The 23650-nt window shown below is 56.0% G+C and overlaps 1 protein-coding gene and 1 long non-coding RNA gene across 4 annotated transcripts in view; one reads left to right on the forward strand and one right to left on the reverse strand.

The window, feature by feature from the left end:
- LOC125088754 (uncharacterized) overlaps nt 1-7203 on the forward strand; it is a 9871-nt gene extending 2668 nt beyond the window's left edge. The window contains exon 2 of the long non-coding RNA XR_007123778.1: nt 6970-7203. This is a non-coding gene — a long non-coding RNA (uncharacterized LOC125088754). The remainder of the gene's footprint in view (nt 1-6969) is intronic.
- Nucleotides 303-23650, reverse strand: part of SPIRE2 (spire type actin nucleation factor 2) — a 29500-nt gene continuing 6152 nt past the window's right edge. For 2 of the 3 annotated variants that reach the window (XM_047710087.1, XM_047710088.1), the window contains exons 2-15: nt 19049-19092; nt 14907-15263; nt 12012-12092; nt 11753-11917; nt 10793-10879; nt 10416-10539; nt 10136-10305; nt 9305-9494; nt 7741-7862; nt 4951-5085; nt 4771-4838; nt 2939-2966; nt 1876-1991; nt 303-1568 (exon numbers count right to left, since the gene is read on the reverse strand). In XM_047710087.1, the coding sequence (XP_047566043.1) occupies nt 1346-1568; nt 1876-1991; nt 2939-2966; nt 4771-4838; nt 4951-5085; nt 7741-7862; nt 9305-9494; nt 10136-10305; nt 10416-10539; nt 10793-10879; nt 11753-11917; nt 12012-12092; nt 14907-15263; nt 19049-19092 (1910 nt within the window). In that variant the 3' untranslated portion in view covers nt 303-1345. Of the gene's footprint in view, nt 1569-1875; nt 1992-2938; nt 2967-4087; nt 4355-4770; nt 4839-4950; nt 5086-7740; nt 7863-9304; nt 9495-10135; nt 10306-10415; nt 10540-10792; nt 10880-11752; nt 11918-12011; nt 12093-14906; nt 15264-19048; nt 19093-23650 lie in introns of those variants that run through there. The other variant, XM_047710090.1, reaches the window with a different exon arrangement.

Here is a 23650-nt window from a genome sequence, read left to right on the forward strand (position 1 = left end):
AAGTCCTGTCCCTCAGGGCCTCCTCTGGGCCCCTGTGCACGTGGCAGATAGCTAGAGCCAGGCAGCTAGAGCCTGGCATCTCATAGGCCTGGGTTGAGGTCGCAGATGAGCTGTTTCTTTGGCCAAATTCCTTCCCTCTTGAGCCTCCGTTTCCTTTCCTGTAAGGTGGGATGACAAGCCGCCTCCCAGATGCATGTGACCGGCTGAGCACACTGGAGCTTCAGCCATTCTCCTGAAGAGCAGCGGGAGCTTCCCCCTCCCCCGCAAACCCCAAGGGGGTCATGTGCATGGAGAACAGGAGCAGGGATCTGGGGATGAGGCTGGCAGTTGACAGGCTCCAGGCTGAGCCACATGCAGCAGCCCTGCTGGCTGTGGGACTGGGATGGCCAGATCAGGAAGTTGGGCCTCATGGACAGGAGTGGGTGTGAGGGGCCTCATCTCATGGTGGGCATCCTGAATGGACACCAGAGAGCAGGTGGCCCCCAAGAGCCCAGCTTCTGCCCTCGGAGACTGTGCCCATTGCTGTGGCTCCGGAGTTCTCAGTCCACACCCCAGACGGAAGACTGTGAGACCGCCTTTATTAGGCCAAGAGCAGCTCTGTGTACATATTTACAGACTTCCTCCCCATACCAGGATTACCAGCATCACTGGGGCCCTGGAACCAGCACCATCTCTGCACCTCTGAGTCTGGGAGGATGGCTGGGGCCTGGGTGCTGGCCAGGGGGCAAGGAGTGAGCCTGGCCTTGGACCTTCCAACTGGAAGGCTATGATGCTGCTAGCAGGCTGCCCACTCCTGATCTTTCCAGCTGCCTCCTCAGGCCAGGTTCCACTCAGAGTGCCCCTGTCTACCTGGGGACCAAAGCATCCCGTCGTCCCAGCCTGGACATCCACCCAGGGAGAGTAAACTGCTGTGTTCTCATCCTTGGGATGGAGAAGAGAACAAACACCGGGATGAGGGTCTTCCCAGAGCTCTGGCGCCTGGAGCCCACTGCTGTATCTCCAACCTGCCCTTTTTCCTGAGTGAGAAAACCCACTCATGTCCTGTCCCTGAACCCCAGCAACTCCCAACAACTCCCAAAGGAAACAGCCTCCCCCAGGGAGGGTCCTGGAGTGAGCCTGACCCCAAATAAACTCTGGGGCCAGGAAACATGTCTATAAATATATAGGCTGTGTGTGTATTATATAAATGTATCTATATATGTATATATGTACATGCACACTTGGGAGGGCAGCTGTGCCCCAGGACGGGGAGCTTCTCAGCCAGGGCAGGACTAGCCTGGCTCCTCCCCAGAGGCCTGGCTGCCTTGAAGAGCCTCTGGCTGGTGGCCCAGGAGGTCGAGAGCCATCACTTGAAGTTGAGAGTCCAGGTGTTGGGGACGTAGAGAGACTGGGTTTGGCGGGTACGGCGAGGCGTGGTGTTGAGCGCATCCACACTCCTGCGGCTGGAGCGAACCACGTCCGCCACGAAGCTGGTACAGTCGCTGCAGACGTCCTTGAGGACACAGCCATGGGTGTAGATGTGCGGGAATGCCTCCTCCACACTCTGCCACTGGGGCCCCTGCAGGGATCTGGAGCAGGACAGAGCTGTCAGGGACGTCCCCTCCTGTCTCTCCATATCCACAGCCCACCCCGTCCCCTCCCCCCAGCAAAAGCCTTCCCTCGAGAGTTAGTGGGAGGCCTGGGATCTGCTCACCACTTCAGTTTCCAGCTCCTCCCACTCAGCCCCCAGACCCATCTGAGACCGCTCTTCCTGGACGACTGCCTTGGATCTCCATGTCCTGGGAGTGTCCTCGCAAACCATCCCCGCACCCAGCTCCTGTGTTACTATCAGTGCCTGTGACCCCAGTGACATCAGCAAAGGGCAAAGAGACTCACTGGAAGGCCTCTGTTCTCTGGGTTGGTGTAGTGTTGGTAGCTAACACCCTCCGAGGACTCTCAAAGCCCAGCGTGTAGACGGGAATGTGTGCAAACTTCTTAGAAGGCATCTTCATCTACAACACACACAGGGAGATATGAACCAGGCACCCACAGGGACAGGCGCATGCACACACCCACACACCTGCTCTGGGCCAGTGTGACACCCTGGGGGTGTCGAGAGGCCATTCTTTGCTCCACTCCATGCTGCCATCTGCAGGCGTGGGCGCCCTTGCTTGGTACCCACACCAACCACAACATGTGCCCATGTAGACGGACGCTTGTACCACCCGTGACCTGGCGCACATGCTGAGGCGGAGCTTTCCCGAAGTGAAATGGCAGGACACAGAGGGTTTGGAAATCGTGGTGGGAAAACCCCTTTCCAGCACTCCTGGTTTCTAGGCTGAGGTGAACCAGGACAACATGGTCCTAAGTGTGATGAACCTTCTGTGCCTATCCGTCTGCAAGTACAGACGCCCCCGAGTGCTGTGCGGAGCCTGTCTGGAAACTTTCAAGGAGGCTGTAGTGTCAGAAATTAGGACTTTCACAGGGGAAGTGAAGGGTTTTTCCTGCTAACGTGGAATGTTAAAGAACATTTTTTAAAAGACCACTTACAAGTCTTTAAAAACTACACAGTCTTGGGGGCGCCTGGGTGGCTCAGTCAGTTAAGGGTCTGACCCTTGATTTTGAATCCGGTCATGAGATAGAGTCCCGCCCCTTTCCTCTGTGCTCAGCAGGGAGTCTGCTTCTCCCTCTGCCCCTCCCCCCACTCTAAAAATAATAAAAATAAAAACTGCACAGTTTTGGGAAGTGTTAGGAGTGGGTTCTGTGTGGAGGAAGGAGATGAACAAGGTAGGGCTGGTCCATGTGTGACCTGCTCACAGGAGACGGCACTCCTGGTTCTACCTCCTCTTGGAGAAAGAGAAAGGGTGCGCCCCCCCCCCCCCCAGTTCTGCCACTCTTGACAAGCCACGTCAGTCACAGGACACGTCGCGCACCTGCTCAGGCCCCGGATGCTGCTCACCTTAACGCTGCAGGAAGCACAGACAGCCCTGGAAGGGAAGGAAGGGGGGTCAGCTGTGAAGAGGCCACAGAGAAACCGTTCCCACTGTCAACTGCCCTCCCCTGCTCGACCCCCATTTGTTCAGTATTTCACTTAGTTTATCCCCAAATCTTGCTTTTCTCTTTAATTAGCTGTACATCCAAAATATGTGTGTCCCTGACACACACTCTGGACAGTTTGGTCTGGGTTTTCTCACGTGCCCGACACTCCCCACCACAAGCCCCCTGAGCCACAGGGGCCACGGGTGAGTGGCTCAGTTTCGAGCTGTGACGGATATCTTGTTATTCCCCATTCCTGATTTCGAGAATGAATGCCTTCTTGGAAAAAAAACCTGACAGAGAGACGACTGTGATAGACACCCAGGAGTCCTGTCCCATAAAGACCGTCCTCAGAGGGTCCTTGCTGACTGGTTTTCCTTCTCCAGATCGAAGTGTGATTGACAAAGATACACATTTAAACGTAAAATAAAAATAAAAGAAATGGGGTATTATGCATAGTATCTACAAAGTTACATCAGGGGACAAATTGTCCAAATTCATTTTTTGAAAGAACAGACGGTGTTATCTTGCGTGGACTTTTTGTTTTGTTTCGTTTTAAATTTTCTTGAGGGAAAGAGAGTGCGCACACGTGCCAGTTGGGGGAGGGGCAGAGGGAGAGGGACCGCTGGGCTCCATCCCAGGGTCTTGGGATCATGACCTGAGCCAAAGGCAGACTGCCTGTATGTTTTATAGTTGGTTTGCCATCTAGAAACCTCTGGGTTAATTTTACTTTACTTTGCTGCGGTCAGGGAACTTACATTCCTTGGGTCCTACATTTGTGAGAATTGTTCTATGCCCCAGAATATGGTCTGTTTGGGGACCATTCTGTGTGCACCCGAGAAGTACATTCTGCTGGGCCCAGGTGTGTGTGCCGTGAATGTCGAATCAGGTCGGTTGGTAGCGTTCGAGTCTTCTGTGGCCTATGTTGTACCCTCCTGTCTGCGCGTCGTGTCAGTTGTTGAGAGAAGGCTCTTGAACCTCGAGGGACCTTCCTCTGTGTCCGACTTCCCGGCTCATGACCTCCAGCACTTCCACCATGGTTGGTGGGAACAGACACTATGCCTTAAAGCTTTAGCACAGGGTCAGAACACTTCTTCTGTAAGGGGTCAGATAATAAACATTCTAGGTGTGGCTAAATGAATAATGAAGAAACAAAGGATGTGGCTTTGTTCCAATAAAGTTTTATTTACAAAACAGGTAGTGGCCAGACTTGGAGCCTGCTAGTCCCTGCTTTAGGGAGCGTCTTCCCCAGCCTTCAGTCGTTTCCTTGCTTGTGTGTGCTGATTAGAACCCTGCTGACTACTCTGGGGGGGGTCTCACCCTGCAGACTGCTCTCTTCCTGCGGGAAGTACATTCTGAGACCTTCAGCTGCCTTGATCTCTCTAGGCCGTGACCTAGAAACTCCAGGCCGCTGAGGCAGTCATAGGGCTCACTCTGTTTCCTGCTATTACCTGATATCCAGTATCTTAAAATCCACTGCTTCCTGTTCTTTGGATTTTCTGGTTTTTATGGGTTTTTTTGGTTGTTTCAGGTGGAAAGTGCCTGTTCTAATGCCTGTTACCCCACCGTGGCTGAAGGTGGGAGCCCCTTAGCTATTAAAATTAAATTAAAAATTATGTTCCAAGTTGCACTAGCCCATGGTGCATGACAGAACATCCCCACAACCCCAGGAAGTCTGACTGGTCAGGGCCGGCTTGGAGAAGCTTACCTCCTCCTCCCATGTTAATCACTGCCAGGGTGCTTACAGACGCTCACCTCTTGCAAAAGAGACAGGTGGGTGGCCAGGAGAACAGCGGGAACTTGGTTCGGCAGCAGCAGCAAATCTGTAAGAAAGGCCCAAATTAGCTTGTCCTGCCTAGTGAGGAAGGAGCCCTGAGTTTGGGCTGGCCTGGGAGCCAGCCCGACAGGGGAGCAGCTGGATCCAGGCTAGCTCACCTTCCCCTTCCTCAGACTGCTGGCGAGCTCCTTGTTGTGCAGGAACCTCTCCATCTCGGCCTTCACCAGCACGCGGCGCACATCCATCACCTCCTCCACAGTCAGAGCAAGGCTCTCCACAGGATGGCTGAACTCCTGGGGACAGAAGGGTGGAGGGGTCAGTACTGCTTAGGTCTTCGGGAACGAGGCCCTTCAAGAGTCTGTCCACAAGGGCCTCTCTTCTCTGAGGACTCTGGAATCTTCGTGGCCTCAGTCTACCCACACCCAGCAACTTCCTAAAACACCCCACTCTTCAGTCCGTCTACCCCTGGGAGCCACACACTCCTCATGACTTCTCTGACGGGGTCGTGCAGCGGCAAGCAAGCTCTTCTTCGACCCAGCCCTTCCCCGGCCCGCTGAGGACCAAACCCCCTATAGCCAGCCCCACCTGTGTTCACAGCCCTCCCTGACCTGAAATGCCTGCCTCCTACCTCGTCCCCCACCTGCAAATACACACGAAGGCCAATCGAAGCCAGCCAGAGTCCCCAGGCCCGCCTCTCCTGCTTTTGGAACCCTTCCCCACAGAGCTCTCTCCTCGCCGGCAGAGGAAGGCCCCGGGCACCCCTGTGCGCTGCCCAGCTCAGTGCTCACCAGCCCGCAGGGCTCTGAGTCAGCCCATCCAGAGGCGGCGTGTGTCCTGCCAGCCACAGCCGCCTACCATGTGAGAGTGCCTGGCTCGGGGCTCCCTCTGGGAAGGGAGGGTAGAGCTCCAGCTCTCCAGGTCTCAGTTCCTCTCCTATGAGGTGGGGTTGTATGCCGCTCCATGGGGGTAACACAGCCCTCAGTGCGCAGCCCACATTTAAAATGTTAGCTGCCGAGATGAGGCATCCTGAGGGGCACCAGCCCACGAAGGCACCATAAAGATGGGCGCTGGGTGACTGTGTTTGGTTTCCTATTGCAGGTGGGTTATCCTCTTTAGGGCAGTTGTCTGGGGAGAGTCTGGGAGCCCGTGTTCTCATTCCCACCCAAAGCATTAGGTTGTCTGGCTGCCAGCAGCCTGAACAACTAACTCCCTGGGAGCCTCACACGTGTTACACAAACAGCACACGTGGCCAAGAAGTCTCACGTCAGGACCAGAGACCAGCAGGCTGTGTGTATCAGACTGGCTGTAAGACATGTTCAGGGCGGACAGTCGCTGAGCTTGTGTGATGTTTGACAGCCAAATCTCTCGGAAAGCACTCGAGATCTGGGCTAAGAAAAATACACTTACGGGAGCCATCATTTAAAACACGCCCCCGCCAACAACTGATTAAAAGAATGTACTGAGGCGCCTGGGGGGCTCCATCAGTTCAGTGTCAGACCCCCGATCTCCGCGCACGTTTCGATCTCAGGGTTGTGAGTTCAAGCCCCACGCTGGGCGTGGAGTCTACTTTAGGGAAAAAAAAACAAAAACAAACTTACACTTCCCCCAGTTCTTTGACGTCCCTTCAAGAAGCGAGCCTTCCTCCTTCCCGGCCCCCTGTGAGTTCCCTAGGGGCTTACGTGCACTCAAGACTCAGCTGCCCCCATGATCCACTGCTTTGGCCCAGGAAGGCCCTGCTGCTGGAGGGGTCATGGGCATTGGCACTGCTTTGTGGGGGGCCTGGGACTGCCTCATCCACGATGGCCTTAGAACAGCGCCAAGCCCATCTCGGTGCTGAGCCCGCGTGTGTCAAGCTGGTGGAGGCCTGTGTTCCGAGCACCAAGTCAGCCTCATGAGGCTGATGAAGATGAGGAACAAGGGGAGGGGCAGAAGGGAGACCCCGCGAAGGACTAGAGCACAGCCAGGTCACGATGTCATCAAGGAACACCTCCAGTGCAAGACGTGAAGAAGTAAAAAACTTGTTCTGGTTCTTCACCCAAAGAGGAAAAAAGTGTGGGGGGGGGGGTACTTAATTCTCCTCTGCTGAGGATGTACTTAGGGAGTCACTGTAATGAACAGATTACGGTGGAAGTAACAGTCACTGCTGACACTGGCGTCTGCCCTGGTGTCTCTCTCAGACCATGAGCACTAGGGGAAGGCCGCCGCCAGGTCCTGAGGACACCCAGGAGCCCTGGGGAGAGGGCCACGTGTGGAGGCACCAAGGCCTCCCACCCATAGCCACGTGAGGAGCCCCATTCCAGGGCTACCTCTGGGGAGGCCTGAGCCCATCTGCCCACCTGCCCAGCTGGGCCGCTTCTGGATTCCTGACCTCGGAAACTGTGTGAGATAATAAAAGTTTGTTGTTTACACTATTCCATTTTGGGGGAAGTTTTAATGCAGCAAGAAATAACATGGGGCTGAGCTGAGAACTGTCAGTGTAACGGTACCTCACATTTATACGGCACCTGTCAGCATTTTGACGTCTGTTCTCATCTGAGCCTCTTGACAAAACTTCAGGGGTGGGAAGATTACAGCACCAGTCACAGGGTTGTCAGCTCTGTCCCCCCCAGGGAGGCTGAGGGAGCCCGGGTGCGAGGCTCACGCTGCAGTGGCAGAGGCTAAGTCTTCCTCCTCACTGCCCTTGGGCCCGGGGCCCCAGCTTCTCACAGAGAGTGAACCAGAACTTCTTACGTCCGTCCCCTTGGCAAGGTCCTGGTTTGGCCAGGGGGCTGCCGTGCCCAGAAGGCCCAGAAGGCAGCAGCAGAGCAGACCCAGCCACATGGGCTGAAGGAGCGGCCCCACTCCTGGGGCCCCACTCCTGCCGGCCTTGCCCTGGGCAGACATGAGGGGGAGGGCCCAAGGGACGCCCCCACCCAGTCACTGTGGACGACAATGCCTCTGTCACTCACCAGCCACAGGTGATGGGTGTCTGGGGCTGCGGAAGCCTCTGGCTTGTCCTCTGCTGAGCCCTGGTCACTGTGTGGTCGGGAGCTGGGGTCAGGCTGGGCCTGGACACTCATCGGGAACAGACCTGGACTCAGAGCACACAAGTCCCGTCAGGACAACCTGGCAGACACTGGTGTGGCAGGGCTGTGCCCAGGGACCCAGGGAGACAGCTGGCCTGGCCATGGGGACCGTGGGGGGAGTAATCAAACAGAAGAACATGTAGAGAACATTATCAACCACATCGGGGGCACCTCGGTGTCCTAGGCCCAAGGGACCCCTGTGGGAGGCCCCACATCTGATCCCTGTTAATGAGCCAACAGGGAGAGCAGGTGACACCAGCCACACAGGAAGCCTGACTCCCCCATTCACGCCGATCACTGCTCTCAATGCGGAAAGGACGAAGGAGCAAGAGGCCGGTTCACCACAGGGTCTCTACGTCTGGAGGACAGTTGGGGGACAGTGAGGTATGGAATTGGCCTGGCCCGGACCCCTTCACTCTAGCAAGTGAATCAGCTACCAAATAGCACCACCGTGAGAGTGGCAAGAGGGCAATAGGGTGGCTCCGAGTAACCTCGAGGGCAGAGAAGGCGGGCTGGCCAGGTCTGGTCAAAGCAGTGGGGGAGGGGGAGAGGACAACCCCATGTCCTGTCAGCACTTGGGGAAGCACAGCCCTCACAACAGTGGGACTAACTAACTAACCCTGTGTGGCCAGAAGGATTATTTTGACCTCTGTGCGGAACAGGAAAAGGAGGTGATGATAAGTCAGGTTCTAAAATGGTGTGCTAGGTGCCTCGTTAGCGCAGTAGGTAGCACATCAGTCTCATAAAATGGTGTGCTGCATGGCCCATCTGGTTCATTGCAGACACCTTTCCACTGACGGGAGAAAAAAAACAAAAGACTAGAAAGATCTCTCAATCATCCATCCATCCATCTATCCTATCATCCATCTATACATCCATCATTCATCCATCATTGTCCACTCTCTCCTCTGTCATCCATCCACCCATCCATCCACTGTCTCCCATCCGTCCATCCACACATCCATCCATCCATAATCCATCCATCCACCCATCCATCCATCCATCATCCATCCATCATCCATCCATCTATATATCATCTGTCCATCCATCCTCCATCCATCCAAATTTCTTTTCATATACCAATATAATAATACCATATATTGGCATATATGGCATTACCATATATATGGTAATTCATATACCAATATAGTAATAATAATTATCTCTAGGTATTAGAATCATGGGAATGTTTTCAAGTTTTTAAAAAGTGTCTTACAAAAAATGTGGATGACTAATTTAGTAAGAAGGTTTTCAAGTTAAAAAAGGGGGGGATGCCTGCCTGAGGCAATGAGGTAGATCTGGGCTTGAACTTTAAATACCCTTCTTACAGATATGAGCTCCCTGTGCCCTCTGGGTGCGGCCTGCTCGGGAGGACAGTAGGATCCAAGCCAGGACATGATGCTCACAGGGCAGAATCAAGGGAGAAGGGGTGAGAGGCACCACTTGCCTTGCTCTTGGGTGCTTGGCCTCCAAGTGTGCATGCTGCCTGCGCGGGGCCGGGAAGATTCCAGCCCTCCTTGGGGCTGAGTGGCTGGCTGCAGGCTAGAGGACACTTCGCTCCGGAGCTGGACCAGGTCATGCTCTGAGAAAGAGCGGTCCCGCTTCAGTGTCCCCTCCCCACACGGAGACTCTTCCTCCTGTGGACACAGCAGACTCAGCCCTGACCACTCAACCTGACCATTCTGCCCGCCAGCATTTCTGGCCTGTCCCTGGACTGGCTGGGGGGCTGCTGCCTCACTCTCCTCTAGACAGTGGAAACAAGTACCTCAAAAAAAAAAACCCTTTCCTGAGGCCTGTGGGAGGTCCTGGAGATGACTGGTCCTCTCTCAGGTGTAGCCCACTGGGATCACTACCACCCCTGGTTTCCTTGGGCTCTGAGGGCTGTGGGGACATGATATCCCCATCGACGTCCCACTCAGTGTCCCATTGAAACACACTGGCTTTTCACATCAGCCAGAGGGCGCTCAGCTTCCCAGCCCCAAGATGATGGAGCATGTCCTTTCCAGCCCTTTCTGGGCCATGGGAAGAGGTGGCCCAAGGACACTGTTTCAGTCACCCATCTGAGCCACCAAGATGGGGAAGTGCTCCCAAGGCCCACCACGTTTGCTTTCAGAGCAGACCCAGCGCCACAGCAGGACACCAGCTCCAAAGAAGAGTGCAACCCTCAGCCCTGAGCAGTGGACGCCAGCGGCTGAAAGCTCCATGCTGCCTTGGCTCAGCCCTTCTCACTTACCCCCCTCCCCACCCCGTCTCTTTCCAGGAATCTATGGGCTCTGACCTCAGATGTATTCATCTCCTCCATCTCAGCCAAGGTGGGGGCCTTGAGCAGAACCCGGGGCCGTGGGCGCTGCGTGTTGCTCCCAGCATCCGTGACGGTCAGGTTGATGCAAGACGTGGATTTGGTGTCCCCCGAACAGGCATTGAGAATGCAGGGCAGAGAGCCAAACCCTGGTGAAGGCAGGGAGGTGGGGCAGGACAGCAGAGTGAGGGGGTGCGGATGGAGTGGGGAGGTAGTAGGGCAGGAGCGAAAGTGGGGAGGGGGGGCGTCCCATGCTCACCCCGGCTACCCCAGCGCTCGCCCCCCACTGGGCGCAGCCTCCGCTCCTGCTTGATCTCCTCCAGGATCTTCTCGTGCAGGGTCCTCTGCTTTTGGGGTAAGGGGCGAAGCCTTCTCTCTGAGACCTGGAGGGAGTATGGCAGTTCCAGGAAGGAAGGGCAGTGGGGCTGTGCCACAGACACACTAGAGCGGGGAGGAACCCTGAGGACACAGCCAGACCTATCAGGAGCGGGCACAGCGGGGGCAGACCGGAGGTGGCCTGCGTGCTCCTGGGGCAGGTCCATCTCAGACCCAACCTTCCAAGCACCTCCTCAGGGGAGGCGCCGGTCTGCCCTTGGGGAGGGAAGGCTACAAGGGGAGGCCCCGTGCAGCACGTACCTGTTTCAGTGGAGGCCGGGAGCGGATGAAGTCTAAGATGAGTTCATGGGCATCCTTCTTCACCCTGGGAGGTATGTCTCCATCGACCTGTGGGGGAGGCAGCTAAGGCTGAGGGCTTGATCCCCACCCGGGAGTTGGGTGCCATGGGAGGGCTCGCAGCCCTGAGCAGGGCCTGGTCCCCATGCCGTCCTTCCCTCCGGCTGTATGGCATGCACATGGCTGCCATGACCACTACCACCTTCCCTACATCTCAGGTTCGTTGTGTGGAAATGAAGGTCGGTGGCGCCCCTTTGACCCAGCTGTCCCAAGACTGAAATGAACTCGCACATTTAGAATTTGCAGAGTGAAGCCAGCACGCAGCACGAGCCATGTGAGTATAAATGGGACAATCCTCCAGGATCCTCCACGCTTCCCCTCTCCCTATCCTTGTCACACCGTGTCCCCAACATCATACCGTATCCCCGACATCACCCCGTGTCCCCAACGTCACACCGTGTCCCTGTCCTAGTCACAGGTCTCCGACATCATACCATTTCCCCAACATCACATCGTGTCCCTGACGTCACACCACATCCCTGCCCTAGTCACACTGTATCCCTGCCCTTGTCACATTGTGTCCCTGAGGTCACACCGTGTCCCTGACATCACAGTGTCACACCATGTGCTGTCACACTGTGTCACAGTGTCCCAGCCCTAGTCACACTGTGTCCCCATCCTTGTCACACCGTGTCCCCACCGTAGTCACACCATGTCCCCACCATAATCACACTGTGTCCTAGCCTTAGTCACACTGTGTCCCTGTCCTAGTCACACCGTGTCAGGTGGAGCCAGATGGGTCAGGGCCACATCTGTCCGTGCACATCTGAATACCCACTCAGTAGCCAGCGCACAGAGCAGGGGCTGCAGAGCCACCGGCGGGCAGAAGGCTCGGGGGCAGGCTGTCGTCCCCCAGCAGCTCACCATGACCTTGCGGAGCTTGTAGTTCCTGGCGCGGATGTCCTGCATCAGCATCTCGAAGGGGGTGAGCTGGAACTCGGTGGGCAAGGGGTTGAACTCCTGCTCCTGCACTTTCTTGAGCTTCACTCCGTGACGGAGCTCCCTCATGAGCTGCACCCAGAGTCGGGCCTGGGCCCCCAAGAAGACGGAAATGGTCCTTAGACCCGGCAGGTCTCCCCCTGGCCCTGGCACAGACCCCAGGTGGGGGGTAGCCATAGCTTACCCAGTCGGTGTGTCCCAGGTGGTCAAGCTCTGCCAGGGGCTTGCCTTCCTGCAGCTCACCCTCCCGAAGCTTCTGCAGCATCTGTTAGTCCAGGAGAAGGTGAGAGTGGCTGTCACAGGGCTGCGGGCCCCGTCGGTCTGTCCATCTGGGGACAGTTCCTGAACACGTGGGCTATTATTCCACCAGCTAAAAAAGGGATGAGTGGGCATTTTGGGCCGAAGCTCTGGACTCAGAAAGATCTGGAGAAACAAAGCCATTAGCTTTGGAGCCATGTGGGGCCCTTGATGGCCCATCAGCTATCTCTGGCAGTTTCTCCTGGGCCAGGGGTAAGAGCTGAGCAGCCACCTAGCACCCACACAGGACATCCTGGCTCTCTTTCTTCTCTCAGCCAATCCACACAGCCCAGAGGGGCATCGTGTCCTTCCGAGAGAGCAGATGCAGGGGGACCCTGCCCTCTGTCACCTGTGAAGAGCTCCCAGGCTTCCTTCAGATCCAGCTCGCATGGCACTCCCTCAGCAATGCCTTGGCCTCTCTGTCTGGGCCACGTGAATACCCCCTCCTGGGATCCCCAGAGCTGCTCCTTGACCCACTCCAGTGGGGACACTGGAGTCTCGGTAATCTGTTTCTGTGAGTGTTGTCTGGACCACTGGCTCCATGAGGCCAGAGCCACAGGTATGTTTCTGTTTTCTCCCCTGAGGATTCCTGGTTCCTAGCACAACTGGCAGAGGCTAGGTCTTCAACAATGGCTGGCTGGCTGGCTGGCTGGATAGACAGATGGATAAGAGGATAAGTTACTCAGCAAGTCCTGGGAAACAGACAGGTTCATATTTCATGAAGCAGAGAAAATGCCAACATCACAGTAAGGGCCAAAGAAGAACAGGAAGGATTGTTAGGTAACTGTTCTTTGCTGAGAATTTGGGAAGCAGCTACTAGATTCACTCCCTTCATTGTCCTGGATCTTGGCAGCAGCCAGACACTTGGTTCCCACCAATCTCCTACCCTGGAGAAGCATCGAACCCTTAGCACACAGCTCCCAGCTCACTCCCCTCCCCCCTACACACAGTAAGCCAGAACTGGTTACCCTGGCTTTCACTTGAAGCTATTTGCTAAACTGCTTTGGGACGCTCTAGAAAATGTGGCCAAGTCTCAGAGCGCCGCAAGGTGTGTGACCTGGCTGATTCTAAAATTAGACCTGTGTGTGATCTGGCAGTTCCTGTGGGCAAAGGGCATGAAGGGTGGGTCTCCCATCCCTCCTGGACTGTCTCTACCTGTCCCTGAGCAGGGTGTTTCTTCCTAAAATGCCAGCCCAGATGTGTCCCACTGACACCCTCTTCTCATTCCCTGTCACTACCAATTCCCTGAACATCTCTTGGGGCAATTACTTGGAAGTCTAGAGTTGTTTGCTCCTGCTAAAGAAAGAGCTTCCATTGTCTGGATAAGGAATTGATGGTAGCAAGAGAACAGATGACTTCAGAGCAAGAAAAACAAAAGCATGAAGACCATCCACTCATTAGAACATCAGAAGAACATCTCTAAGTTGCCAAGGAGGAGCAGGGTTGGGGGTTGGGGGAAGGGAGTGGCCAGAGGAGCGACCTACCCTTGGGCCACCAGCTGGGCTACAGATAAAGGCCCAACGGCTCAGGGACTGTCCCTGATTGTCCTGTTCTGGGCCTCCAACCCTGTCCATCAGAACAATACTGAGAATCGACTCAAGCCACAGTTCAGGGAAGCTGGTCCGGGGAACCAGACACCAGTATCAGTCAATTCCGAAGAACACCTCTGCCGTTTAAGCAAGAGTGGGTGGAACCAATTGCCCGGCCCTCTGCCAAGTCTGCCTTTTCTCATATCTGACTGCTGAAGGGAGGCAGGAGTCCCTATGCCAAGACCCCCTGCTTCAAGGAAGTCTGTCACCTCCTTCCAGGAAGGAGATGGGAGAGTTGGAGGAATACCGTCAGCTAGTAATTCTGGAACCATGAAAAGACAGGACAGCCCTGGGGAGACCCCAGCTCTGCCTGGACTTCCTCTGACTTGGGGCAAGGGACACATTTCAGAACCTCTATTTGTGGGGCGCCTGGGTGGCTCAGTGGGTTAAAGCCTCTGCCTTCGGCTTGGGTCATGATCTCAGGGTCCTGGGATTGAGCCCTGCATCCGGCTCTCTGCTCTGCGGGGAGCCTGCTTCCTTCTCTCTCTCCACCTGCCTCTCTGCCTACCTGTGATCTCTGTCTGTCAAATTAATAAATAAAAATCTTAAAAAAAAAAAAAAAAAGAACCTCTATTTGTTTATCTGTAAAAAGAGTGGGAGGGCTACGGTCACTGAATTTCCTACCGCCCCAAAACTCCAAGCACAGTGAGTACACATGTGCACCGAATTACAGCAAGTGGCGCCTTCAGTTCCTGTTTCCAGAAGGAACCAGCCCTGGGAGAGGACAGCCAGGTCTCGCAGGACATGGAAACAGGAGGATCTGGGAGGCAAGAGGAAAGAGGTCCTGGGGCCAAGTGGCTGCGAGCCGGTGAGTTAAGATCCTGACCCTCAGTTCCTCCCCGTGCAAAATCCAGCTCAGGGTCCGGGGAAAACCCGCACAGCATGACAGGGCCCACCCCGAGCGCCAGGGGCGAGGCGAGGCCGTTCAGAGTCCGCAGCTGAGGACTTCCACTTCCCGTGGGAGAGACAGAAGGACCCACACCGGTGGAGGTGGGGGGGCGGGGCAGGAAAGACGGCCAGGAAGGTCCCTTGGGGGCCTCCGCCTCTTCCCCTGGGATCCCTCCCTCCCACTCTCGCCCTGGGCACACTGTCCCCTCCGCCCGCTCAGCCCCAGCCCCGCCCTTCCCTTCCCGGCTTCCGGGAAGCCCCGCCCACACCCTCGGCCCCGCCCGGACACGGCCTCGCTCGCTCACCTCCTTGGCCTCCCGGACCCTGGCCAGGAAGGCCCGCAGCTCCAGCGTCTCCACGAAGAGCGCCCGGCACACGGCCTGGTAGTGGGTCTGCGCGCCCCGGGGGTCGGTCAGGCGCGCCGCGCACAGCCGCATGGCCTGGGCGAAGGTGCGCACCGCGCGGGGGGCGCCCTCGGCCTCCTCCTCCTCCTCCGGGCCCCCGTAGCCCTCGTCGGCAGCCCCGCAGACGCCGTCCTCGCAGTCGTTGTTGGCCATGAGGTCGATGAGCCGCTCCAGCTGCGGGCTGAGCTCGCGCTCCTCGCTGTCGTCCAGGCCCCAGTCCAGCGCGCGGTAGATGGCAAAGCCCAGCGACTGCACCATCTGCAGGACAGGGGCCCCGAGAGTCAGCGGGGGGTGGGGGGCCACCCGCAAGGGACCCAGCCAGGAGAGGGACCGCCGCCCCGCCAGAGCGCCACGCAGCTTCCAGCGGCGACAGCGCGACAGCCAGCGGCCGGGAGGGAGGCCCCGCAGCCAGACACATCCGGAGCGGGCAGGACGCCTCCCAACCCGCGCTGCCGCCGTGGACAGCAGTTCAGCAGGCTCTCGGGGCCAAACGTGCTTTTACCACGTGAAGTGAGGCAAGGCCCTCCAGAGTACCTAACCCAGGGAGAGGAAAGACGTGCACCCACACGGGACTCGTCCCGAACGAGCGCCCACACCTGCGATGTCCAAATGTCTTCAACGGGGACACGGAACACAAAGGTGACCCATCCTTCCCGTGGGATGCCAGGCTGCCAAGACCAAACTCAGGCACCCCCTTACACACACACACACACACGGAACACAGAGCCACAAAGCCAGACTACACGTTTCCATTCATACAAAACCCTAGGCAAGATGAAGACAATCTACAGCCGTAAAAAGCAGGTCGGTGCTTCCCAGCTGAGGGTTGAGGCTGGAAGGAGCACAGGAACTCACTGATCATAAAGCATATCCCAATAAACGTGATTTAAAAATACAATAACCGAATCAAACATTAGCTTTTAAAGTGACATAAGAGGGCGCCTGGGGGGCTCCGTGGGTTAAAGCCTCTGCCTCGGGCTCAGGTCACGATCCCAGGGTCCTGGGGTCGAGACCCGCATCGGGCTCTCTGCTCCGCCAGGAGCCTGCTTCCTCCTCTCTCTCTCTCTGCCTGCCTCTCTGCCTACCTGTGATCTCTGTCTGTCAAATAAATAAATAAAATCTTCAAAAAAAAAATAATAAAGTGACATAGAGTGTGTTTTAAATCAGAGGAGAAAAACTAGTGTGCTGGAATTGTTAACTACCTGGGATACGGTACAGACACCTGAACTCATAAAAATTGACATCCTCTCCCTTAAAAAATACTGTAAACTCCATGCAAATTTCAACATACGTAAATTTAATCTGGAGAAGAAGAAAAGTAAAGAAGCAATGGCACCTGAGTGGGGGCTTGCCCAGGACAGGGAGTTGCCCAGGGACCAGGCGCTGTGGTCACCCAGCCAGGTATGGGGCCTACAGTGCTGTAGTTTACTTTGTGTATCCTTGAAATCTCCATAATTAGTTCTTTTAAAAGCATATTCACATATTGAAAATCTGAGTTTTGCAATAGACCTCTTAACCCACCATTTCTCAATTTTATTTGGCAGGAAACCCTAATTTCATAGACTACGGTTAACCACTGGGACTCCGCCTTCTCCAGGGGGGGCATCTGCAGACCCCGCCACTCCATTCGTGGGTCTGTCCAGTGGCCATCGGCCCCTGGTGTGGGCTGCTCACAGGACTGCAGTCCTGGAAGGGTCAGGGCTGCTCGCACAGGGAAGAACCATGTGCCATGTGCAGAGAGGGGTGAGGACGACCACAGGGGTGCTCCTTCTAGCCTGCCTGGCTTTCATATTTCGACATTTCTCCTTTATGACAATGATACAAAATGACCACAGCTACACAGAGCCCTACTTAACTCTAGGACAACCCTACCTGAGACCTAACCTCTGGCTTCTAGGCAGAGGACGGAGGCACAGAGCCTCGGGTCACGTGACCACAGCTGGCAGCTGGCGGAGCTGGACTTGGGACCCACACTGTCCCCAGCCTAGGCTCTAAGCCTTGCCCAAGGCAGGAGGGAGCCACACCCTCACCTTCCACCCGGAGTCTGAGTCTGCCTAGCCTGAGGGACGGGGGAGGCCTCTGGCTTCTCCTCTTGTTTCCCACACCTGCAGCCCAAGGGGACTGGCTTGAGCAGAGCTGAAGGAGGACATGGGGAGAGTCAGTGTTAGGCAGGGGACAGGCACAAGACGGCCTTCTCTATCCTGCAGAAACGCCTCAGAACACACCCTGGCCAGTGTCGGGAGAGGGGCTCCATCAGAGCCAAGTTCCAGTCTACAAAGCCCCAGTCCACCCTTGGAGGTGATCTTATCTCTGCTTAGCTGGGCAAGAATCACAAGCCCAAGTCACGAGTCAAAGGGCAGAAGGCCAGGCCAGGTGGAGTCCCCTCTGGCAGTGGGACTCCCGTGAGGACTACTGCGCTAGCAAGAACCACAGGTCACACAAATCCCCATTGGTTCTTTCTTGGCCCAGAGGGAGAGGTCAGAAAGGAGATGGTAGGAGAGGTTCGCGCCCATTCTCTACTCCACGGCCACTGCTGACCCAGGCGTGGCTGTGCCCGGGTCTCTCCATTAGAGACCACTCTACCACCCAGGGCAGACAGAGGGGCCCCATAGGCCAGGCCCTGCTCCAGTGCATCTGGGAGCAGCACCACAACCCACCATGCCTCTCCCTCTTGCTCCTGGGAGCTGGCCTAAACCAGCACCACGTCAGTTAAAGGGTTAACTCCAACAGGAGCCTCTCATCTGACAGCTGCTCTGTTAAAAGCTTCTCTGTGTTCCAGCTGGACACTGGACACTGGAAACCGCCTGAAAGGCAGAGAGCCCTTGCTTTCCCATAAGGAACAATCTAGGCAGCCGGCCAGGGTCTGAGAGCCTCCAGGCCTACCTGCCCACAGCGTTTTGGGAACTGAGCAGGCTCCCAACAGGCCAGCTGGGGTGAATAGCCTGCTAACTGAGGGGCTTGGAGAGAGAAGGGGCTGAGACTGCAGGACGGCGTCCACGGGAGGCCGGTAGTAGGAATCCGGGTCAGCACAGTGAGTGGCCCCTACGGGAGTTTCTGGGGTGGGGCTCTGGGGTTAGTCCGTAAGAGCGCAGACTGGGGCCCCACACACGAGGCTTCTTGTAAATAGCATCAGAACCACTAAGAGGTCTCCTCTGGGGTGGCAGGTGGCCACGGCACGTTCACGTGGGGACTCTGGGTAACAGGGCCTTGGGATAAACAAAGTCTCTAGAGTACTCTGCCAGCCGCGGCAAAGCTGCCTTCTTCCCAGACCGAATTGTGGAGGCGACATGGAGCGAGAGCCTCACCACGGAGCTCTGGACGGAGGCAGTGTGCCACTGGGAAGGGTGTCTTACCCCTGACAGCAGTAAGATTGCCAACTCTGGGATGATTCTATTATCGTTTTGCAATTCTCCACGGCGGTATTATCGTTTTGCAATTCTCCACGGCGGACGGTATGGCCTCTTTGCCTGTGACCAGCCCCCACCCTTGGTATAATGCTGTGTTCAATACATAAACACATGTTTGTATAAAGCTTTCTTAAAGGCAGTAGAACAATCCACATTAAGTTCAGGACAAATTCCTGGAGGGTAGAGGGATGGGACAGGGAGGCACTGGTCCTATTGGTGAGGTCTGAATTGTGGGTGGGGTGGTCACCGGCTGGTTTTCCTGCTTGCCTCTCAGACCCACTCCCTGACTGACCTTCTGCGTCCACAGACCACAGCACCTTTGCTCCCTCCCTCTGGTCAGTGGGAGGCAACACCAGCAGCTTGGGGGCGGAATAGGAGAGGGAGGTAGGGTACCATCGCCCACCCCCGCCCTTCAGGCCCTCCAAGGCCTGCCAGCTTCCTCACTGACCAGTGGGCTCTGTCCTCACCTGCCTGCTCTCTTCATCATGTCCTTTCAACGAAGCCCTTTGAGTATTTTGTCTGTGTCCTACCTCATGGAAACAATCTTGTAACTTTATATGCTGTCTAATTCACACAATATGAGACATACTAGTTTTAATGCATATCAAGTAAATTAAAAAATTATTTTAAAGGTACCTGGGCTTCTGAGCTGGCTGCTGACAACACCATCGTTGTGGAATCTGCAAGAGGAGACAACAGGCAGTCAAGACACACCTCAGCAACCCCAGGCCGTGGCAAATAGGGCCGCCCACCCACCTGGCCTCCCAGGAACACACAGTGTATCCCAGAAAGCTTAAACAGGTCGAGCAGCCAGTCATTTGGAATGGACATGCAGAGGCAGGAGACTCAGCCCCTTCCCACACCCTGCACAGCAGTCACACCCCAATGGGACCCCCTCAGAAGGGAGCAGCCAACAGGCTTCCCTGGGGAGGCATGGTTGGTGCTAGAGTAAAGAAGGAATAAGGAGAGAGCAGGTCAGTTAAATCTTATCTGCAGGAAAGCCCTCACGGTCCTTAATTCACAGTCTGAATCCATGTGCCCCCAAATCACAGCAGAGTCACATGAGACCCAGGCTCAAAGGCAGCAACAGATTTTGCTCTGGAGTTCCCAAGAGCCGAGCTGGGTAAGGTAGCATCTGGCCACCACCTGTAGATCCGGAGACCTACGGAATGTCAGGGCCTCCATCAGAGAATCAGTCTCTGGGTCAAAGCCCAGGTACTAAACTAGGTACTAGGTAATTTATTATGTTCACTATTGAACACAGTACTGAATTCACAAGTTTATGAGTGCTCACTTGTTGGAACCCATACACAACCCAGAAGGTAAGCGGTTTTGTGACCCATTTCACAGGTGAGGAAACAGAGGTATTGCGGCCAGAATGGTGGTGCCAGGTGGGGCCATATGAGGGGATCCTAGTCTCTGCTCCAGCCGCTCCGCACACCACCCCGTGCCCCGCGTCTCTCAAGATGCCATCTGGATGAGCCGCAGAAAGCCCACCTACTTCTACAGACTTCCTTGAATTAAGCATGCAGGTAGAACCTACGCGAGGAGGTGAACTCGAGTTGCCTTAACTTCTTTTTGGAATGAGGTAGGGTATAAAAAAACATAAACCATGAAATTGCCGCTGAGTGAACCTGCTAACTCTGCAAATATTTTCAAAATGCCATTAAGAGCGGAGAGATTGCCAAAGATGAAGGGCACTTGTGCTGGACGGATCCATTAAAATAATGGACAACAGCCCACTCCCAACGTCAGTGAGGCTGAAAGGGACCGGCCTACAGGACCCTGGGGCCCGCCGTGACTGGCTGGAGGTGATAGGAAGAAGAATAAATCAGACTCAGAGCAAAGGTGGTCCCTGGGAGCAGCCAGCGTCCTGAGTTATCCTGAGAGCCAAGAAGGGACGGGGTCAGCCAGCCCTGCACTGTCCCTTACAGACAGAGCACCGTGCAGTCCTGCTAAGTGAGAGGCCTTCCGGCTGAATCGTTTTAATGCCCTAGTTTAAACGGTCCACATGTTAACGAAGATAAGGGATTATTAATTATATGTGAAGTGGCAAGGACTTGGGGAGTCTTCGGGTTTTAAGGCACAAGCTGCCCTTTCTGGGCAGAGACTGTGCCCAGCTCTTTGCTACAAAACAAATGAATGATTTATTATGTTTTCAATCCACAATCACCTCATGCAAGTGGGTACCATGACTCCCTCGTTACAGACAAGGAAACTGAGGCTCAGGCAGGTGGAGAAAATCACCCAGAACCACAAAGCATATCAGTTTAAGTGCGGGTGGGGGGTGGGCAAGCCTGCCGAACCACCCAGAGCCTGGACGAGGTGGGGCGGGGGGGGGTGGGCGGCAAGGGAGGTCATAGAGCATTTGCAAACTACCTCCTGCTTATTTAAAAAGCTGTCTTGGCGGGAAGGCAGAGAGCTGCAGACAGAAGCAGATGGAGGCAGCTGGGACAGAAGCATTGTCAACAGGCCCTCCAGGTCACATGGAGTTGGGACTGCAACCAGGACACCGGGTGTCCGGGATGCTATCCCTCCACGGGGGGCTTCTCTCTCCCTGCAAGGAACAACAGCCTCGCCAAGACGTGCCAGGAAAGAAAAGACACTGTGATGTCTTGTGTATAAGATGCAACGAGAACTCAAGATGCTAGGAGGTCTCCTCGGAAAGATCACGATCACATGTCACAGCAGGCTGAGATCAAAGACCACCCGAAGGAGGGAAGTCTGTGAGGGCTTTGCAGGCTGGAGCTCCCGGAGGAAGGGCTTCCCCCTGCCCGGCAGGTGGGGTGGGTCGCCAGCTCTCAAACAGCCTCACCCCTCTGAGGGTGGGGAGCACAGGGAAAGAGTGTAGTTCAGGCCAGATCCCTGCCTACCTGTGGTCATGACCTTGAGGTCCTCTCTGACTTCCTTTCCTCATCTACCTGCCCAACCTACCCCACAATGTCACCTCAAAGGGTGTGTGAGGGAGTGGAGGTGGACACTCCTTGTGTGTCCAGACACTTGCAGCATCCTGTGAGGATGTGGACAGCCATGCCATGGTGACAGTGGCCAACAGAGCCACCAGGACCTCCCAACCAGGCTCAGACCACGGGCATCCTGCCTGGGACTCTGTTTGGGCTTGGGTTCAGGACAGAGAATGGCCGTGGAGGAGCCAAGGGTTACCTCTGCAGCCCCCAGAAGGAGACCACGCACATGCAGGGGGCACAGGCTACCCGAGGCTCCCCCAGGTTCTTAATTACCTACAAGGAACGTAACTACCAAGCATGGGGTCCTAGCTTGAGCCCAGGTGGGTCCTGCCTTTCTGCATTTCAGGCTGAGCTCCCAGGAGTACCCGTGTGCCCGGCAGCAGGGTGGACAGACCGAGGCCCTCAGGGCCCCCACTCAGTGCCAGCAGGAACTGCCAACCCCCCCAAGGAAGGCAACCGGCAACATCTCAAAACGGCACCCATTTGCCCCGATTCAGCAGGTCTGCTTAGGTCGACCCAAGACCCCTGAGACTGCCCACAGGGGCACTGGGCAGCCCCAACAAAGGAGGAGGAGATCGTTGGAGGTCCCCATTAAGGATGAGTAGAGGGCAGCCCCTGCCTGCGGTGTAGACACTAGGGCTCCTCCTCGTGGGAGAAGGCTGGCGGGAGACTCCGTTTCCCTTGACACTTTCTGAATCTGGAACATGTGCATCAAGAAATTAACTCATAGGCGACTGTGAGAGTGAGCAAGGATGCAGGGTGCACACGTCCTCCCACAGCCCAGGCCAAACGGACTCACCAGTGACGCCCCGTGTGTCCCACAGCAACACACTGACCTTCCCGAGCCCCCAGAGCCCTGGACAGAACGGTACCACCCACCACACAGGTGACCATGAAGATTCAACACAGATGGGGTCCCTGCATGGTCTCCGAGTCATGAGTTCGAGCCCCACATTGTAGGCTGTACAGACAACTTAAAAACAGATTTTTCAGAAAAACCCAAAAGCGAAAACCAGCTAGTGTCCGGCACCCACTGGATGCTTCGATAACGCCTGTCCCGTTGTCAAGAAGCGATTTCCAAACAGAAGTTAAGCAATGTCTTCAATGGAGCGTGGGTTCTAGGAACGAGCTGCTGGGAAACCCAGGCTTGAGAGCTGAAGGCATGCTCGCAGCTAGCTGGGAAGCTGTGTGTTTGCTGAGCAAACGCAGAGCTCTGGGGGGCAGAGGCCCCAGCGTCTGTGGCACGTCCCTCCTCCTCCACCTCACTCCCCATCTCCACAGGCTATGGCTGACATCAGGCCACTTCTCCATAAACTCACTTGTCACCGCCCCCAGCAAGAACCTAGAAGCACCAGGACCCACATCACCTCGGCCCCAGCCGAGGACATATGTGTCGGCCAGAGGGCTCCCCACACCCCAGGCAACCGTGCTGTTAAGTTCCACCTTCTCAGCAAGCTCTGGCGAGGGGGGGGGGTCAGTGCCCCTCTGCTCCCCCAGCACGTCCACACCCTGTGTCTGCCCGGGTAACCAGGGACCACCACCCTGCTGACAGTCATTGCAGACAGGGGCACCCTTGAAAGGATGCATTACCTCTGAGGCTCTCCTCCCTGTGGGGCCAAGGACAACTCACCTGAAGTTCCTGAGGACTTTTCAGGGCCCACATCACACAGTCCCCATCGTTGCCCCACGACGCAGCCCAAGAGGGTGAGGAACTCGGCCAAGGTCACCTGGCTGAGATCCAATCCATGGCTAGACTGGCTCTGTAGCCCACACCCAGACCACGAGTCATCCCCCTCACTGGCCATTCCAGTCACCCAAAGACGGAATGGGTCCTGGCCCTGGAGGGGTTTCCAACAGGGAGTGGGTGATCCCTTCTTAGGTGTGATGTGGGGAATCCACACATGGTGGCCTGACGGTCACAGTGGGGCCCAGAACCAGAAGCACCAGCATCACTGGGAACTTGTCGGAAATGCAGATTCTCAGGCCCACTGTAGACCTGGGCAGAATCAGGCTCATCGCAGGGGAACCCCGCAATCCAAGAACCCGTGTCCAACACACCCACTGGTGGACTCAAGGGCGAGAATCGCCCCAGTAAAGCATTACGTGGGACTCTGTGCCAGAATCCATGTTCTGGTGTGCTCACCAGGGGGATCAGGTGCAGGAACAGTGTCCACTCCACCTGTGTGACCCTCCCCTCCATGATGGGCAGAGCAGCATTGGTCCATTGGTCCTGGAAGCCTGGCCCAATCCAGGACCCGTGGACGTGTCTCGT

This window comes from Lutra lutra, chromosome 17 (assembly GCF_902655055.1).
Source record: "Lutra lutra chromosome 17, mLutLut1.2, whole genome shotgun sequence".
Lineage (NCBI taxonomy): Eukaryota > Metazoa > Chordata > Mammalia > Carnivora > Mustelidae > Lutra > Lutra lutra.